Source organism: Euprymna scolopes, chromosome 2, assembly GCF_053919585.1.
Source record: "Euprymna scolopes isolate OS-2025 chromosome 2, ASM5391958v1, whole genome shotgun sequence".
In the NCBI taxonomy this organism is placed as follows: domain Eukaryota; kingdom Metazoa; phylum Mollusca; class Cephalopoda; order Sepiida; family Sepiolidae; genus Euprymna; species Euprymna scolopes.
Genome location: NC_136483.1, coordinates 103,085,304 through 103,106,566, shown reverse-complemented (window position 1 = coordinate 103,106,566; position 21,263 = coordinate 103,085,304). Strand labels below are relative to the sequence as shown.

Genomic DNA, 21,263 nt, shown 5'->3' with positions numbered 1-21,263 from the left:
TTTGTTTGCTTCAATAACTGTACCATAATACCTCATGTGTGTTACTGAACGTTTACCATTGAGTGAATGTCGTTTATCAGTTTTTGTTTTTATCATAAGCCATCTTCTCTGTCAGTTCTCTTGTTGTTTATGGTGTAATCAGTCCTTGAGATCAAAATTCCCATTCTTGATGTGTGGAAACCAACGCAGCGGCAATCCTTTGAAGCATTGTGAATTTGTGTTTCTCTGTGTTCACTACTCAGGCAGTGCTTATTCGCGGTTAAATTCATCTTAATTTAATGGTTGAATTCAACCACTGGCCATAGTGTCAATCATGTGGGTTCGGCCATTGCTATGAGAAATACATTTTTCTTCTAAATAAAATTAAACTATTATCTCAGGCCCCCTAAATCAACAGAGATTAGACCATTCCGTTAATGACCCACCTGGTCCATGTTGATTTTGCGGTGGGAGTTTAGTTCTGTGCAGTACTAGGAGGTTCGCCCTCCCAGGCTTTGCCTTCTCTCGTTGAGAAGGGGTTAGTTTATTGTGAAACGCCTGAGGCGCCCTCACCGGAGAATGCCAACAGGACTGCTCAGGCACTTTATGTAGGTCAGGATGCCCCCCTCCTCTGGGGTGCTGACTTCCCACTTTTTGACTTTGGTGTCTAAGTTCTTGCAGTGGGAGAGAACTAAATACAAAATAAAACTCTTTGGGTTTTAGAACAAATATTTTTTTTTATTTTGAGATGTTTAAAAAGACACTTGCATTCTCTACCAGACAACAGACTTGCAATCAGAACAATCAATTTAAAATTCTAACTGTACTCTGAGGCTAACAGTCAAAAATTCCTGGCTATCTTTCTCTGAATGCATATAGATATGTATTGCTGTGAGACGATTTCAGATTGATCAGCTGTTAATCTGTAGACATAAAAACTGACTAAACAGAGTGCCTATTAGCTACAGTGGATATAAATTATATAATTGTACAGAACTTTTTACATCATGTATTTTAAACATCAAATATCTTGAAGTGTAAAAATTTAGTAATATTCGTCATATCCATATCTTCAATTCCTCATTAATAATTGTGTGTACAGTTCCCACACTGACATCAAACCGTGTACGTATCTCTAAAGACATACAACGGTCCTTATCCATGGAATTCTTTATTTGGCCAATCAACTCTGGTGTTTTGACTTCCTTACTCCTCCCACAACTCTAATCATCCCTTACAGACTTCCTGCCTTCCTTGAATCTCTTATGCCACTCAAAAACTGATATTTGATTCATGCAAAATGGTGCAAAAGCAGTCTGAAGCATTCCATACATTTCTGTGGCATTCCCCCCCCCCCGTTTAAAACAGAATTTTATTGCATATCATTCTTAAGTGTCCTCACGTCCAGATGGCATTTTTGAAATCCACCAGCTGTGACAATCATGCTTTGATAGGGTGTATTCCAATTCCTGCTGTAGCTGTTCATTTGAACCTGAAATCATAAAAATTGGTTAGTCATCTCATAAGATGTATAGCAATAACATACTGAATTTTCAAGAATCTACGACAATTTTAAATGCCTGTACAAAAAAAGTCTGGAAACTTATTTAAGGCACCTCTTACATAGCAACACTGCAGTGACTTGGTCAATAATACATTGTAGTTTACATTGCGCTGTAGAGAACCTGCTGTTGAGTTTATTAAATTATTTTTATATAATAGTTTACATTAAAGTTTAAAATGCAAAAGTCAAGTATCATGGTTCAATTGTGCTAAAACAGAAACATTTATTTCAAATGCGTCCCTATCATATCAAAGAACTTACTATTGATTTTATATGCAGGGCCTTTCTGCTTGTATGGTAATAATGCATTTGTGATGTTAGGCTGTATAAGGCATTAACTTTAGTCAAAATCACCTGTTCCTTTTATCAGATTTTTTTCAATTATCGATACTTATCGAAGACATTCCAATACAAAGCCTATCTAAGAACACTGTCAGACACATAAAGTACATTTGTGTGAAATTTCAAAAACATTGAGCTAACCATTTAGGAGCTTATAGGGAAAAAACTCGCCTGGACAGACAAAGTTCCTTTTACCTAATAGTAAAGATTTAGAATCAGTTACCAAAAGTAATTCTGTAGTCTTACAATTTTTCATCCGGGATAATGCCAAAAAGTAAAATCCTAATTTCAACGTATTAAGATGATGTAGAAAACACAAAAAAACTGAAATGTTCTTTCTCCATCTAAGTAAAGAGTGAAAAAATAAAATCAGGAGGCCTACAGAGTGCTACTAAAACCACCCAATAAGGGGGGATTAAGCAGTATCATTTTGGAAGAGGATGTGTGGTTAGGGATTAAGCAACTCTTGTCTTTATCATAGACTCCTCAAACAGTGCCAGTTCAGAGTAAGATTGTCGTTAGGTATTAGGTAACCCTTGTTTCTCTATCGACTTATCAAGCAATGCCAATAAATTAAATCCAAGATTAGCGTCTACTAAAATTTAAATTTCTAAAAAAAAAAAAAAAAATGTTGACTCATATTTTGTATTGGAAAATTACTCGGCAATTTCGTTCCCAATTAGTAACCCTCCCTCCCCCACTCCACACACATTCGTACACAAAATTGGGGTCTGTTGACCTTCCTGGGAAAATGCTGATCAATATATATATATATATATATATATATATTGTATTTTGTGTACAGAAAGTTGTTAGATGAGACAAGTCATTGGTACCGTCGGTTTCAAGCCTAATAATTAGGACCATATTAGATATCCATATCAAGCTCTCTTCAGCCAATACTCTTCTTGATATGGATATCTAAAACTGTCCTAATTATCGGGCTTGAAACCGACGATACCAATGACTTGTCTCATCTAACAACTTTCTATACACAAAATACAAAATATAAATACGCTCTTATTTTTCAGATTTTCCTTTTAATTGAGCACTTTGCTGGATTTCTTTTTCAAAAAAAAACTAATATATATATATATATATATATATATATATAAATAAAAGCTTTGTTGGTCTTTGGTTAGTAGTTTTGGACTTTTAACTAAATATAACAACCATACACACACACACATACACAGACAACTGCCCATTATATAATAGATAGAAGAAGCAAATGCATGTTGGTACAAAAATCTCAGATCAATTTCATATCTTTCCTTTTAAAAAGTAATTATTTATTGCGGATATGTAAAAATCAATTTACTGTCAAAATCAATTATGAGTCGAGACTTCCTTCAGTCAGTTGAAGTTCTACTTTATTAATCTTTATTGCGTATCAAATCTGAAGCAATCAACGGGATTTTGTATTTGGCTTAGCAAGTTGTAATTTTGTTGCAGTGCGTGTTCAATTTATATCACTGCTATTTGGCAGGCGATCAAAAGTTCTTATAAATCGATAAGAAATCATTTTTTTTAGCACTCTCTTCATCTTTGTCAGTTTTACAGCAATCTCTATATGTTAGCATCAGGAATTATAATTTGACTCGTGATCAGTGTTTTCTTTATTTATTTTTTTTATTTTATTTTTTTTTTGTTTAAGATTACTAGAATACCAGTGCGAGGACAGGTAAAATGAATCCCCCAGAACAAAAGTTTTATATCACTTTCATGTTACCTTACGAATCAAGATATAATGCTATTAAATTTTATGTCTAGAATCTTTATTTCAATTTTGATCAAAATCAATTACCTGATTTTGATTCTAGAAAATATATTTTTTTTTAAATTAAGCTTAAGTGGTCTTAAGAAGAAATTGAAATTCAGGAAATCTTGCTTAATTGATGTCTAATGAATACAAATCGCATTTAATGCAAATCTGAATCAATTGAATTTTCAAACGGGAAATTGTGCCCATGTTATACCCTTTATTCCAAAGAATGGAAAATTTTGGGAATATTTATTAATTTCTGTCTACTCGCCATTAAAAGGTCACAAAAATTGGAGATATCTCAATTTTCATGAAGGACTTTCTCTCCTCTTACCCCCCCCCCCCACACACATTTTCATAAAACTGAATTGAATATAGTCCACATTACCCACCCTTAAGCCTAGCATTTTTGTTCCAGTATTTATAATGATCAGTTAATTAGTTTAGGTGTGTATCTTGTACATTTTACCAAAATGACTAGTTTCAGCATTAAATAATCCAAAAAGAGTTGTGTAATAAAACAACCAGACCAAACAGTATGAATAAATATTTGGAGATATAAAAGAAGTTGAAAATTTTTAGCAAAATGACCAGATTTGTTATTAAATAACCTGGAAAGGTTGATATGCCATAAAACAAACAAAAAAATTATATGGTTAAAAAATTAAAAAAAAAATGATAATGTTTCTTTTTAACAAATACTTTGGTATCATTTACTTCTTCATATGTGTTGGCCCCAATAAAACAACCACCTTATATTTAGAGGTTTTGTTCTCAATCACGTGGTAAAGCTTTTCAAAGAGCGTATGTTATTGTTCGCTTTTTTTGTGTTCTGTTTTTTTTGTTTTTTTTTGTTTAACATGTGCTTAATTTCCTTACAGGTTATTATCTCATTCGAATGATTGCACTCTCGACTAAAAAAACCTGCCAGGAATACATCCTGTACCTCTTTTCAATCAAATCGATTAATTGCCTGGTTTAGTTGGGGACCCACCACAGTAACTTAGTCCATTATGTATTGTTGTCTACATTGCACTATAGAGAACCTACTGTTGATTTTATCAAATTATTTTTTATATAATGGCTTGAATTAAAGTTTAAAATGCAAAAGTCAAGTATCATGGGTCGGTTGTGTTCTAAACAGAAACATTTATTTCAAATGCACCCCTGTCATATCAAAGAACCTACTATTGGTTTTATATACAGGGCCTTTCTGCTTGTATGGTAATAAAACTTCTCAAATGCACTTGCGATGTTAGGCTGTGCAAGGCGTTAACTTTAGTCAAAATTACCTGTTTCTTCTTTTATTGGATTCTTTTTTATTATCGATACTTATAGAAGACATTCCAATACAAAACCTATTTAAGAACACTGTCAGACACATAAAGTACATTTCTGTGAAATTTCAAAAACATCTTTTTTAACATGTGCTTAATTTTCTTACAGGTTATTGTCTCATTCCAATGATTGTACTCTCGACCAAAAAACCTGCCAGGAATACATCCTGTACCTCTGCCCAGTTGGGCCTCTCCAGAAACAGTTGGCAGACTATTTTGAAAGGACAAAACTTCAGTGTGGCTGGAATGGCGCTCATGCTTACTTTCCTCACATCACACTCTGCCATTTCTTTAAGGTAAAAAATCAGGTGGATCTCAAATTAGTTTTACACCTTTTTTTTTTTTTTTTCATTTATTTTAATTATACTACCATCAAAATGGCTCACTCCTATTTAAACCCAAACACAGTTATTTTTATGCATAATTTGCATAAATATTTTTTTAAACCGTTTATAATGAATTTATGTTTGATCTTATTCATTTGTACAAGAAATCTTGCTTAATTGATGTCTAATGAATACAAATCACATTTAATGCAAATCTGAATGAATTAAATTTTCAAATGGGAGATTTTGTCCATGTTATACGTCTTATAAACCCTTTACTCCAAAGAATATGAAATTTTTGGAAATATTAATTTTTGTCTTATACTCGTATCTATTAAAACTTCACATTGTCGATCATAGAGATATCTCAATTTTTATGGAGGACTTTTTGAATTTGTTGTACATTTATTTTATTTTTCTATATATTTGCAATAATTTTATCAGTATTAACAGTAATTGAATTCAAGTAACTAAAATGATTTGCTGAAAAAGGGATTAATTAACAAACCTAAACTTTTCTTAAAAAAGTATGCTCATGATTTTCAAGGAAATTTAAAATCACAATCAATTTATATTAAAAATATGTAATGTAAGTTATGCATTTAAAAAACATACCTGGTGCTACCAGATCAGGCTGCCTATTGGCTTTCTGAGACGAAATGCACCTACATCGATTTCTGTTTTTGTTTTCTATTCTTTTTTGTAAAACTTAATTATGTTCTACAAAAATAAAAACAACAGCCTTAATAAGAAAGGAGGGGGGGGCTTCCCCTCCCCCTCCTTTCTTTTTCCTTCCCTACTTCCCGGTCCTGGATATGACCTTAAACTATATCCGATGATGAGGCCCCAGTTTGCGAGCTTTGGGGAGCGTGGAGCCCCCCTTTAATTGCCATTACTCCCAGGTCCACTCTGACCCGGAGTGGTAGTACCTGTTAGGGTCCCAACTATGGGTTAAATAGAAACTGAAAAAAAAAATATATATATATTCTATTAAAAAATTGTTCTTCAAAATCTGATCAGATTCCACTTGACCCTGTCGGCAGGGCATCAGAATATGCCGATTACCCCCCCCCTGCAGAGAGTAGAAGTCCTTCAATGGAGCTACCTGTTGGCCGTAGGTAGCGACCCGTAATACCTTTAGGACGGGATCCTGGTGGTTGAGAGACTTGGAGGTCAGGTTTTAGTACCCCCACTTCCCAACACCCCACTTTGGCCCTTACTAGGCTAGACGGGCGGTCGGAAGGGCCCGATCCGATCAATCGGCTGGCAACGTCAAACCCCACCATATATTGCCCACCCCATAAACCTATCATTAACACAATATGCCTATTCCTCCCCCACAAATAACTATTTCCTAATATATGGTGGAAAGCGGTGGCTGAGAGTCAATCGACTAAGTGAAATATCTATGACATGGCTGCAAACCCTTTTAATTACTACGTACCTCATAGTAATATCAAAGGAAAACAGGTGCGCATTAAAGATATCACGTAAATCGAGTATATCATCTTTGTATCCCTGTTGTGGCTGGGCGAATGGGCCCCCCCCCCCCAGACACTTCCCATATAGGGCTCCAAGGCGGGTGGGGAGCAAAGATGATAAAAAGAAATAAAATTATAATATGGCTTATTTCCCACAAAAAACACCCAACTACCAAAAAAGAACACACTCTGATGTCTCTGACATCAGCAGCTCTGAAGAAGAGCCAAGAAAACCGAGAAATTCTCCAACATTTATTACCATGGAATCAATGGAGAAAACTCCTTTGAGCCAGTTGTCCCCATTTAGAATTGAAAAAAGTTTAAAAACTTTAAAACCCAAATCTATCAAAAAAACAATTTAATGGCAGCCTATTAATTGAGACCAATAATGAAGATCAAACCAAGAAAATACTGAAACTAAAAATATTTGAAAACATTAAAATCAAATGCTACCTTCATCCAACCCTAAATACCTGCAAAGGAGTTGTGAAAAATCGCGAACTCTCACTTTGTCCTTTGGAGGAGATCAAGACAAACCTATAGGAACAGAATGTGTTAGATGTTCGTAGAGTCCAAATCAAGAAAGACAATGAGAGAATCAATACCAACACATACATACTAACTTTCGATTCCCACACCATACCCAAAGAAATGAAAGTTGGATGTATGAAAATAAATGTAGAAACCTACATCCCAAACCCACTCCAATGCTTCAAGTGCCAGAAGTTTGGACACCATCAAGATCGGTGTACACGGTCACCAGTGTGTGGAAGATGTGGGGAAAGCGGTCCACACATTGACTGCAGAAAAGATTTCAAATGTGCCACCTGCCTTGGAAACTATGGCGCTGGCTCTAGATATTGTGAAATATGGAAAAAAGAAAAAGAAGTGACCAAACTAAAACATACAAAGAATATATCCTACCCAAAGGCTAGGAAAATGATTGAAACTAAAACATACGCAGATGCAACAAAAAAAAAATTACTCCAATCAACAATAAAAATGGTCACATACGTCAAACAGATACAACTGACAACAAACTCGATGTCTTAAGCAAATTAATAAAGGAAATGAAAGAACTATTAGAAGAAATGAAGAAAATGAATAGTGCAACAGCTGGAACCAATCCAAAAATAATCATAAGTAAAGACACTGCTGAACCAAAAAAAAAAATAAGACCACAAACTATCTCTACAAAAACAACTGAGCAACCATCAAACACATCACAAATCAGAAAAGAATCAAAAATCCCTCCAGACAAAAAAAAAACAAAAACAGGAAAAGAGAGATCCCGATCCAAATCCTGAACAAGAACTCCTACTGAAAATAGATTTGAAGGATTGGAGACAATGGAAGTAGAACACAACTCCAAATGATCCACAAAATAATACAATGGAACATCAGATGGACAAAAGCAAACCTAAATGAACTATTATTAATAATAACAAACATAAGCTCAGCAATTGTCTGCCTACAGGAGACCTTTCGGAAAGAAAATAGTACTATCAACATAAAACACTACACATCTTACAACTACATAAACAAAGATACGGACAGAGCTTCTGGCAGCACATCAATACTCGTGAAGAACGAAGCCCCCCCCCCCAAAGACAAATAAATATAAACACAAACTTGCAAGCAATTGCAGTTTCAGTGACTCTACATAGAACCATAACACTTTGATACAATCAATGAAACTGAATTAACTCAATTAATAAAACAACTCCCTAACCATTTATTCTTCTGGGAGACCTCAACAGTCACAATGTAATATGGGGAAGTAAAGAGACAAATAAAAAGGGAAAAGAAATACAAAACATAATAAACAAAAATCATCTATGCCTCCTTAATAATCAAAACTATACCTATATGTACCCGGCAACAGGTACTTTCACCCCAATCGACCTTACCCTATGTGACGCATACATATATATGGACTATGATTGGAGAGTACACGATGACACCTGTGGGAGTGATCATTTCCCAATCATTATGGAAAGTCTTAAGTACTAGTACTGAACAAAAAACACCCAAATGGAACCTACATAAAGCAGATTGGGAAGACTTCCAGGAACAGTGCAAAAATTAATTAATAACCGAAAAGAAAGATGAGGATGACCATCTGAACTCCTTCATTAAAACACTTACAAACATAGCAAATAATACCATACCAAAAACAACCAAAACCAACATTCACAACAAACCTTGGTTCACAAAAGAATGCAGAAAAGCTATCAGAGCTCGACGAACTGCCTTAAGAAAATTCAAAAAGAACCTAACAAGCGAAGACTTGGATTTCTTCAAAAACAACAGAGCAAAAGCCAAATAAATCATAAAGGAATCCAAAAGAACATGGAGAAATTATGTATCCAAAATTAATGTGAATACCAAGGCAAAAACGGTTTCGAACATGAGGAAAATGGGAAATGTAGTAGTACACCAATATCTCGCATCTCTAAAGACAACAAAATATTCACAGATCAATAAGACATTTCCAATAATCTGGCAGATAATTTATCAAAAATCTCATGCGACAAACAGAGAAATTCAAAAAGATTAGAGAAAGAGAAAAAAAAAAGAAAATCCAATTTAAATCACAAAATACTGAAAAATACAACCAACCTCTTACCTTGCCTGAACTAAAAGAATTTCTAGCTAAATCCCATGACACAGCTACAGGGCCCGATGAAATTCCATACGAAATCCTCAAAAAAGTTCCAGAAACCTCAATGAAATATTTACTTGAAATTTTCAATATTATATGGTCCAGTGGAAACGTACCTGAGACATGGAAAGAGGCCACAATAATACCAATCCCCAAATCTGAAAACTCAAACATCCAATCCCAATCAAGTAATGCTTCAGATTCATTGAATTTCAGACTAATAGTCCTAACAAACTGCATTTGTAAAACCGTGGAAAGGATTATAAACAGAAGACTAATTTGGTTCCTCGAAACAGAACCTTATCACGGAATTTCAACCAGGATTCAGAAAAAATCGAAGCTCAATAAACCATCTATTCAGACTGGAAACCTTCATTAGAGAGGCCTTTCTAAGGAAGGAACATCTAACAGCAGTGTTCTTTGACATGGAAAAAGCTTATGATACTGTATGGAAGTATGTTGTTACAAAAGATCTGAAGGAGCTTGGACTAAAAGGCAGAATGCCAATTTTTATTGAAATTTTTCTAAAAAAACAGACTGTTCAGAGTAAAAGTTGGCACAACCCTTTCGGATTTGAAGGAACAAGAAAATGGAGTACCTCAAGGGAGTATTCTATCAGTGACCCTGTTCAGTATTCGAATAAATAACATTGTAAAAAACCTTAATCCTGGGGTAGATTGCTCCCTATATTTGGATGACTTTTTAATATGTTGCAGATCGAAATATATACCTATAATCGAAAGGAAACTTCAATTGTGCCTAAACAAAATAATGAAATGGACGGAAGAAAATGAATTTAAATTCTCGAGAAAAAAACGAAATGCATGCATTTCTGCAAACTAAAGAACATGCATAATGATCCTGTTCTAACCATGGAAGGAATGCCTATACCCGTTACTGACCAGTACAAATTCTTAGGGATTTTTTTTGATAAAAAGTTGGCATTCATCCCACACAAAAATTATCTTTAAAAAAAATGTAACAAAGCTATAAACCTACTGATTGGGGTGCAGACAGGGAAACACTACTTAAACTTTACAGAGCATTAGTCCGCTCAAAGTTAGACTTGTTTCATATATGGATTAACTTGAACATGATATATAAAAAGCCTAGACCCTATACACCATACCGGACTAAGATTGGCCCTAGGAGCATACAGAACATCCCCCGTGAACAGTCTATACTCAGAAGCGCACGACCCTCCCCCCTAGACCTAAGACGAGAAAAGTTAGCTCTTCAATACTTACTTAAACTCAAATCCTGCCCAAACAACCCGGCATACCAATGCACCTTCTATCCAAAATATGAAGAACTCTTCAACATGAGGAGAAAAACCATCAAAACTTTAGGTCTCTGAATGACGGAAAGCATTGAAGAATCCAAAATACTAATCTCCAGCATTTACAACTTCATACTACCTAAAACGCCCCCATGGACCATGAAACAAGCAGAAATTAAACTGAATCTAAACAAAAAGCCTAAATCTACCACAAACCCTATTGAATACCATGAAGAACTTCAACATTTAAAGTTACAATATCCAGACTACACCTTTCTCTACACAGACGGGTCCAAAAGCAACAATCACACCGGATGTGCAACAACCTCCCATAATATCACAATGAAGAAAAAACTTAAAAACGAAGCATCTATATTCACTGCAGAGACTATAGCTATTGACCTAGCACTTGACATAATTTCAGAGGAAACTACTAAAAACTTCATCATCCTCACCGATTCTCTATCAGTCTTACTATCTATACAAAACCAAAAACAAGAGAATCCACTAATAATAACCCACTCATATATACTCAATGAAGAATCAGCACCAGAATGCATCCCATGCCAAGAGGCAAGAGTGGAATACATCCTAGTTAAATGTACTGACCTTGTCCCAACCAGAAAACTATACTATGTGGAAAACAATATGGAGGACCTTTTTGAAAAAGTCAACCCAATGAATATCCTATCATATCTAAAAAAAAAAAAAGTAAATCTATATATGAAAATCTAAGAAAATGTAAAGACATCCATATATACATACTCAACTATAAATACAACATCTGAAATATGCACACAACTAATCTCTTTTGAAAAACTCTTCCAACGTTTAATGGCCCAAAAATAAAAATGGCTGAAAAAATCGTTAAACCCATTCAATTCAATTCAATTTAAAAAACATACTTAGATCTAGATTAATAGCCACTAGATAACTGGTGAGTTTTTTGTGTGTGTGTGTGTATACTAGCAAGGAGACCTGACATTGCTTGGCATTGAATGAGGATTAATGAATGTTTCACATTTTCAATACTTTTATTGTCATCAAAATTAATGAATTTGCCCATTTTTTAATGAAATTGATTGATTGCCTGCTCTAGTCGGGAACCCACCACAGTTCACCAGAAGGAAGCTTCACATGCCTCCCTGCAGTGACATAATCCAAAATACATTGTAGTGTGCATTGCACTATAGGGAACCTACTGTTGATTTTATAAAATTATGCCTCTACCTTATCAAAGAACCTACTGTTGATTTTATAAAATTATGCCTCTACCTTATCAAAGAACCTACTGTTGATTTTATACACTAGGCACTTCTACTTGTGTGGTAATAAAACCTCAAATGCACTTACAATGTTAGGCTGTATAAGGGTGTTAACTTTAACAAAATCAGACTGTTCCTCCTTTAATCAGATTTCTTTTACTATCAATTTTTAATACTTACTGGGGGTATTCCAATACAAAAACAATCTAAGTAATCACAGACACATAAAAAAAAAATGGCCCAGCCATTTTAGAGTTCATAGGGAACACACACACACACACACACTGCTTTTTATAGATAAGTATAGATATTAATGATTCTGAACTGTGAAGGGAGGGGGGATATATATACTATATGCATGTATTTTACATTAATCAAAATTTAAAAAAAAACAATTGAATATTAAATCTATAATATAAATCTCACTTGTCTGTTTAAATGTATATATATATATGTATGCCTAAAACTTTCAACAGAGATGACGGATTTTTACGAGATTGGTATCGTTTTGAAGCTCGACCCTTCGGACAATAAATATCGAAAAATTGCCTAAAAACATTAATTCCTTCACCCTTAACTGGGCACTTTTCTAGCGGGAGGGATCGATATTTTCGAAAGTCATCCTCTCTTTTCAATTGACTAGCCTTAATTTAAACCCTCGCCACTTCTGGTTTGGCGATGGACACAACGGCAAAGATGTCACTTTTTTTTTTTTGACGTTCTTTTCCTCCTTCGCGTTATGGGTTCGAGCCTGTCTGCCTACTACCACATTTTTTTTTTTTTTTTTTTTTTTTGCTCAACGCACACCTCCAAATACCCGGGCAATGCCAGGCACGTCCTAAATGAAACATTGCTAGATTTTGAAAGAAAAAATATGTTAATGAAGTAAACTTGTCTTTTATTATTTGGATTCTATTGTTTTCATCTTGAGTGCTATTCATACACTGTTTCAGCCGATGTAACCTCCAACCGTCTTCAGATGAATCTTGTTGAACTCTGGAATCTGTAAGAAATTTTAAATGGAACCTTTTATTTAATTCACGGGGGGGGGGGGTAGCATGGGCTCGTTCCATCAGCTATGACAGGTAAAAGTTTTAAGTAATTCGCAATTGTATTTTTAGTATCACCTGCAGTTAGGATTGAACCTTCGACTTCCAGAAAAATGTTTCTTAGAATTGAATTTTTACTCCATATTTTATCTGTTACACCTTGCAGACTATTCTAGTATAAACTTTCAACCAAAATGTTATGAGAATAACACCTAAGATGAGAACAATCGTTTGAATAATCCAAATAATGCATATTATCAATCATCATCTCAAAAATTCAGAAACCGTCTTTTATTTCATTTTCAGGCGGAGCATAATAGAATTCCATACCTGACGAAGGCTCTCAATAGAATCCAAGAGAAACTTTTGAAGGCTCCAGGACACCTTGAACTTGAGTTTTTTTCCCAAGTTAATTTCATTGGACTTTTTGTGCACAAAGACTATTATGACTTTCTTGAGGACATTGTTGCCATGTACGCGGAAGAGATTCGGAAAGTAGGTAAGACTTTATCAACTTTTTTTTCTTTTTTGGACTAATATGTTAGCATGACGTAAAATTATTGCATGTTATAAGTTAAGTTTATATCTTATTTTACATTTCTGCAGAAAAAATATTGCTTCCTTTTGATTATTATTATGTTTTTTTTTTGTTTTGTTTTTTTCAACATTAGCTTCATATCATTAGTTATAACTAGATGTTTTAGCCCATTAAAAATGGTTAAAAGTTATAGCCCATTGACTTAGAGTGAATGCTTTATGCCAAATCGATCGTTGAATATTGTTAAATTTGTGCTCATTTTTAATTAAATACTAGTCCCTATTAATCCCTAACTGTGCATCGAACAGATAGTGTAATGCTTACTTCGCTGCACCTTAACATAAAGATCCATACAAAATTATAGCCAGAACGGTCGTCGATAATTTCTGAGAAAAAAATGAAATGGACAGACTAAGTGAAATATACTATAGATTTTTTTTAACAATTTGGTCCAATTAATAATTTCAGGACCAAACATTGTTTTCAAAAATAATTTTGAAATTTTTAACTTATCAATTAGTAACTAAAGTTTATATGCGAAAGTCAAGTTTATTTGTGTTTGTAAACCAAGACCCCAATTTTATATATGTTTGAAAACATAAATAAAAGAAAATTTATTAAATGACCATATTGCACTTCCTTTTTTAAAAAAAAAAAAAGGGGGGGGGGGTTAAATTGATTAAATTTTTTTTTTTTTAATTAAAATGCTCTGGAAATATTCAAAGCAGACGTTTTATTTTTTATTTGTTTCTTATGTTTTTGTTATATGACAATTTAAAAAATGTATTGTCTGCAAATAATAAGAAACATTGAAATAAATTTATCTAAATTTAGTTACGATTTTTTTACTTGAAATAAAATATTTCTTAAAGATACATACTTGTGTTCATTTTTATAACTTGTTATATTATTGAACATTAAAAAAAAGAACTTTTTTTTTTTACTTTCTTTCAATATCGTTGTGAAATGATTTTTATGTTAAAGAAAATCATTGATTCTTTATTTTCCAATTTAGAAAAACATTACTACAAATTAAAATTTTGTTTTAGTTTTTTTTTTTTTTTTTTTCTCTAAAATTTTATCATAAAGTATGGGAAAAAAAAAACATTGTTCAATCAATCCAACATTTTTGGAAGAAAGCGTTAACTACGGACGAAATCAAGAAAAATTCGAATAAAACTTTTTCAAATAAATTTAGCATAAAATGTTTACCCACTTCCTGACAATCACCAACTTCTGCTCTCTCTTTTTTTTTTTTTTAATTAGCATAAACATATTTTGTGAGGGTGGAGGTGAGTATTGATCTTGACCATATTTTTTCCAATCTTGTTTTAGTGTTATGTATGAGTTCACTACTATATGGACATATTTGACTCTTACAGATAGCGGATAACATTGAGAGTGAGGTACTTTCTGGAACAGTAAAATAACCCCACCATTTTTCTAGCTACTTTTGGCAACGGATCTTATGTAGGTCTTCTTTTTCAGGTCAGGGGTAAAAGTTAATCCTAGAAGTTTGTCGACACAGAGTGTTTCTTAATAGTGAGAGCCATTCATTTCAACTGGAGCAAAGTTGGGATATGAGCATTGATGGTGAAAGAAAGAAGTTTGGTTTTAGATGAATTTAACTTGAGTAGCCATTTTTTACGCGATTGTACCACACACTCCAGATTGGAAGTGAGAGAATTAGAAAAATCTTGATCTTTGTCAGCCTTGGAAGTGTTGCCATAAATAGTAGTATCATCTGCATAGATGTCGACGAATGTGGGGAATCAAAAAGGTTTTTATAAATATTTAGAACTCGTTTCGTCTGTAACTTTGGATGGCAAACCAATTTGAACGTATGAAGCATCAGTTTCTGAACCACAATAACATTTGTAAGGTTAATCTGTGTTGCTTTTCCATTCAAACAGAGGGACAACTTAAAATATTTTGCATTGAATGATTTTTGGAGGATAATTTTTATTTCATGATGAATGCATACATCATACAGATTTTTGTGTATATTTGATGTTTTTTTAAATTCAGTTTAATTCTGCACAAGCACCTGTAATTCTTGTTAATGCTAAGTTCAGTTAAATGACATTTGTATTCTTAGATATTCATAACATAATCTCATCTTTTCTTACTCCCTCTTCTCTTTCTCTCTCTCCCTCAATTCTTTCTCTCTGAACTCATTCTCTCTTCCATTCTACACATAACATAGTTTTATTCTTTGTTACTCCTCTCTCCCTTTCTCTCACTTTCCACTCTTTCTCTTACTCTCAATTCTTATCTTCTCTCTGTTTTCTCACTCTCAACTCTCTCTCTCTTTCCCACTCACCCTCTCTCTCTCTCTCTCTCTAATCATAGTATTTTATCTTTTCTCTTTTTTTTTCTCTCTCACCCTTCCTCTCGCTTACTCTCTCTTCTCTCTTTCCCTCTCTCATTTATATTCTGATGGTTTTCCTTCCAGGGGTAGTAATGGATCCTCACCGTCAGCAATTACACATGACCCTTGCATACCAATATGACAAAGAACAACACGAACGACTACTTAAATTTGCCAAAGAAGTGGATTTGAATGCCGACGTCAAATGGGAATTGCGATTGTATTCTAGAGACTCGCGCGCAGGAGAATGTGAGGTAAGTAAAAACTTTTCGTTACCACCCTACCCCCACCTCCTACCTTCCTCCCCCACAAAAAAAAACATCTTTTTTAGGTGTTATTCAAATTGCTATTCTCATCTTGGTCACTATTTTTGCAACGTTTTCAGCCAATGAAACCTCTCACTTGCTTTAGCTACATCTTTTCCAACTCTGAAATTTATACAAAATTTTGAACTTAACCCTTTATTTAATCCGCAATAGTAGATTGAGTGTAGAGCCATTGTTGTAATAGAAAAAAAAATGGCAGCAACAATTCAGTCAGAGAGGCTTTTTCAGATAAAATTAATCCAGTCAAGATCAGCAGAGTATAGTGAGTTTCTTGTGTTAAGACAAAAAAAAATCTGAAGAATTCAAAAATATTTAATATGATTTATAAAGCAATTCTGCCATCTGATTGGTTCATTCTCTTCACTCCTGATTATAAATATAACCGCCCAAATCTTTGTGGTCATGGCCTCTTATAGTGCCAAAAATATTGCAATATACTCGTTCTGTTAACCATGACAGAATAGAAGTGTAGAATTTATATTATTTATAATTATCGCCTATAGTGTAGACTCTTGCTATGATGGTTAAAGGCGCTGTTTAACAATCAGTTCTGAGTGACAGTCTTCTAGCGGTTGAAGGTTCAATCTAGTAAAGTACTAAAACTCTGTTTGTATCTTGTCATGGTGCACACAAAGCTACTACGCATCCTTTGACTTTATCCATTTTCAAGTAATATATATATATATATATATATATATGTGTGTGTGTATGTGTTTGAACTTGTATATAAAGGAAAAATGTAATTATTATTTTATCAAATGTTTAAGCAAAGAATATAAAAAGATCTTTTTTTTTTTCTTATTCCATGGAGTTTGAAAAATTTAGGCTTTTCTCATCAGAGGAATTAACTAGCAAAATGAAAGTAAAAATGCATTAGTTTGCACGAATTTGAAAAAATAATTTAAACTGTAAGTACAAGCGATTTTCATAGAAGAGGTTTAAAATAGTAGAGGGAGATTGAAAATGAAGTGCACAAAATCCTTAAAACAAGTAACAAACGTTTTATTTTTTGAGGTTATAATGATACTCATTTTCTTCTACTGAATGACAGATTTGCAAACGATAATTCTTATATATATAAAGAAGTTTCATGGGAATATCAAATTCAGAAACAGTCCCCAGTTGCATGTATATCCCTATCAGGGGAGATGACGGCATTAGGTTCTTGGAGGAAGGTGTCGATGTCCTCTTACATACAGTGCCTGGTATTCCCAAATGGCTACTCATCTGGTATTACCCCCAGCTCAGTGTTGCTTAACTTCAGTGATCTACCAAGAACTAGTGTGGTATGTGATTATACCAAGGTAAAAACTCTAGTAATTGATAAATAATTCATTTTTAACTGCAGTTTTCTTTTTTTTTCTCTGTTAGGTGCGTAAAGTAACTCGCAGCTGCTTATCCCCTACGGTTGATGATGAGCTGGAAATTTTCGAAGGTGATTACATCCTGGCTGATCCGCACGAACTCAGTGGCAGCAAAAATGGATGGTGTAAAGGAATCTCCACTGTGAACGGAAACATTGGGATGTTTCGGATTGCTTGCACAGCTCGAGCGTCAGAGACGTCAACGTGGACTTTACACAAGTAAGACCGATCAGTTTTAACATGTTCGATCACACAAACTCTAATAAATAAAAACACGTCAGTTTTGAACAACAGAAATTTACTTCCAATTTTTTTTTTTTTCCTTTCTATTTTAATTACACATTTTAACTTTCTCACAAATGTTTTGGGTTTTTTTTTTAGCTTTTTACATCAAATGGCTTTATGCTTTGACTGGAGCAATTTCCATTTAAAAATATATATGTTTTTGAAAAGACAATTTCTGATTTTTCCTATCATTTTTATTTTATTTATTTTATTTTTTTTTTCAGATCCCTTCCTGTAGTTCCAGTCAGTAATATGTTTAACGGAGTGAATGAGGGTGATTATGACAATTTGTGGTTAGGCGAACAAGATGAAGAATTTAATAAGGTTAGAAATCATTTTAACATAACGTTCTGTATTTTACTTTTTTTTTTCTTTGCTTTAGTCCCAAGCTATGACTGGATCTGCAGTTCATAAACTTTTATCCATGGTTATGTGACATGACATGATATGATATTCTGGCCATTGTTTCATTCAACCTATTGTCAGAGTTTTCTAAGGGAAAGTAATAGTCGTAACTTGCCGTTGGTTGGCAATCAGACGCATAATACTCATAACCATTCAACTGAAAATTTACCCATCTCATTAACATTTAGCTTTGAGTGGCTTTTATAACCTTGATAAGTAGTGAAATTAGAAAGTATTTCTTTAAATTACCACTCCACTTTAGAATGGACCTGGGAGGAATAACAACTGAGCAATGATTCCCTACTTTCCAAAATTCCTAGATTGGGAAGTCATCAAGACAAAATAGGTTTTAATACAAGCGACTAATTCGTTTATTTGCAGTAGATGCTTTGTTTTTGTTATTTTATTCAACGGAATATTTTTGTTTAAATGTGGAGTCATTTCAGTTAATCAGTAAAGATTACCTACTGAAAGCAGAGAAAAAAAGTTCAGAACTCTTAACTCTGAGTGTTGTACTTGACCAGCACCAGAGGCTTTTTTTCTTCCACAATTCACTTGCATCTTCACCTAAGCTGCAATTAATTTTCTTTTCGTCTTCTTTACAACTGACAACAAACTCACATGAACGAGATAATGTTTCCCAAAAACGAAAAAAAAAAAAGAAAGTCTTTTAATAATGCCACCTTGACAGCACCTAAATCTGCATTTGTCTTATTTTTTTTTTTATCGGAAGTTTTCCAGGTTTGAATGCCAGTGCTTCTCTACAATATGTACAAGCCAACCATGGGCACTTGTTGCAATAACTTTTCACACCATTATCACACGCCTCCCTGATCTCATGATCACCCATGCAGCAGCCCTTTTTATTGGGTAATCCTTCATAGAAGTGAGGCTTTTTGGAGAGCATGCGCTTCCGTTTTTGCCTCATGAAAATCATCCAAATCTGTTTCATCGTCATATACCGAACTCTCTGACCCACTCTCCAAAGATGTTATACTGTCAGAATCTTCTGATGAGATTAGCAGGGGCACAGGTCCTTCACATGTTGGGGCATCCTATCCACCAGGATGGACTGTGGACTAATTATCTTGGTTACTCAACTCTGTTCCAAATTTCATCCATACGCAGTCTCCATCCTGGTAGGGACTGTGCTTAGGACCTGTTGATTGTGGCTTAACATCAACTCTTTTCATCTGGATTTCGTAACCATAAATGGCATTGGATAGTGCAGTCAAATAGGATTTGTTGTCTTTTGAGGTCACATTGTACCGGTAGACAGCCAGTTTCACAGATTGGTATTAACATTGTTGAGGAGATTCATTTGTTAACTCCTCAACATGTGATATTAAATAAAAATAAAGATCCGCACATATTTGTTTTCTTCAACCAGTGGATTTGTCTAGCAATTTGATATTTTCGATACTTGTACAGTTTAATCAACACATTAAAAAATAAAATTATCAAAAAGTTATATTGTACGTATCCATTATGGAATGAAGTTCTCTGAAAAAAATTTTGCTTAATTTGATCACGTTTTTTTTTATTTTTTTTAACTAAAGAGACCATTTATCAAGGCCCAAAGGCCACTTGAGGATAAGGGTAAATGAGTTTGTTGAATCAACGATAAGATAACACTGTAATGATTGGTAATGATGGTTGAAATTGGACAGAATTTGATGATTCAATAGAGCAGAGAAAAACTAACAATATCTCTTTTGTGAGAAAGTGACTGTAGGGAATAGAAATCTACATTTCCCCGCTAGATGGCAAAGTTGGTTTTGTATTCTTTCAAGGCAGAAAAGGATGCCTCCTGATGTGTCAACAGTACTCCATCTTAGGACATATTTGACTCTTATGCAGGTATAGGCTAATTTGTAATTCTTTACTTCCAGATGTGATTTTAATTCAGTAATTGTTTTAAATCCCAGAAATGGTTGCGTTTTTGAAGATCTCTTTTTTTTTTCTTTCTTTTTTTTTCTTTTTTTTTTTTCCGTTCAACTGGTGTCGTTCACTCATTATTGTAAGTAAATCTGTGGGGCAGTTTAAAAAGATTAATGTGTAAAATAAATGGAAGCTTAAAGTTTGTTAGGAATTTGATTTAATGTTTTGTCAGTGAGACGTCTGCCACTTTCCAAACTTAACGCCAGATACATTTTTTTAGAAAGACCCACCCATGTATCGGTTTTCGTTGACAATCTGGCATGAAATTCCTCTACGCTTTGCAACGGTAAATATATATATGGAAATATATAACAAATAAGGATATGCATGCAAGCCAAATGTTTTCAAGTTTGTATCAAATTTACACGACGCACATCAATATTTTTGCAAACTTTACATATTTAAAGTATTTTATTTGCATACTCAAATTTCAAAAGTACTATAAAAACAGAATTTCTATTTGTATCTAAGGATATTCTTACTGTACATTGAGTCTCCACCTAATGATGACAAATGGTCCCACTTTCTTGGGCACTGGTTTGAATCAGAGTTGCATTAAAGGTTTGAGAAAGAATCGGTTAGTGTCATGAAAATTCTTGGAGTCAGATTTTTTGGAGAATGGTCGCTCGGATGTAAGTATAACACAAAAATAAATAACACACACGCTATCTTATTAATATATAGATAATATTTATGCATATTTTACGACTGGGCAACACTCGACCACCTGCTAGTCATCAATAAAATGAAAGTCATTTCAGTCCCAGATTTCAAATAATAAAACGTATGCACAACAAAAAAAAATGTTTTTATTTAAAACTAGTGTACCTATAAGGCGTTGCCTAGGATGGCGTGAAGTCATTTAAGTTTTTCTTTGTCTTTTTCTGTTTGAACATTTTTAAAACTTATACAAAAAAAAAATGATTTATTGCAAGGGAGATAATTCATTATTCTGTATGTGTCATCACTAAAGCTAGGACA

General features: G+C 33.8%; 1 protein-coding gene across 4 annotated transcripts in view; it reads left to right on the top strand.

Annotated features, from left to right (window-relative positions):
- The window catches only part of LOC145293703 (ubiquitin-associated and SH3 domain-containing protein B-like), a 425,494-nt gene that overhangs the window by 377,177 nt on the left and 27,054 nt on the right, over positions 1-21,263 (top strand). For all 4 annotated transcript variants that reach the window (XM_080140136.1, XM_080140145.1, XM_080140162.1 and 1 more), the window contains 5 exons: positions 5,097-5,283; positions 13,359-13,551; positions 16,046-16,215; positions 17,659-17,870; positions 18,161-18,260. In XM_080140136.1, coding sequence (XP_079996262.1) covers positions 5,097-5,283; positions 13,359-13,551; positions 16,046-16,215; positions 17,659-17,870; positions 18,161-18,260 — 862 coding nt within the window. The remainder of the gene's footprint in view (positions 1-5,096; positions 5,284-13,358; positions 13,552-16,045; positions 16,216-17,658; positions 17,871-18,160; positions 18,261-21,263) is intronic.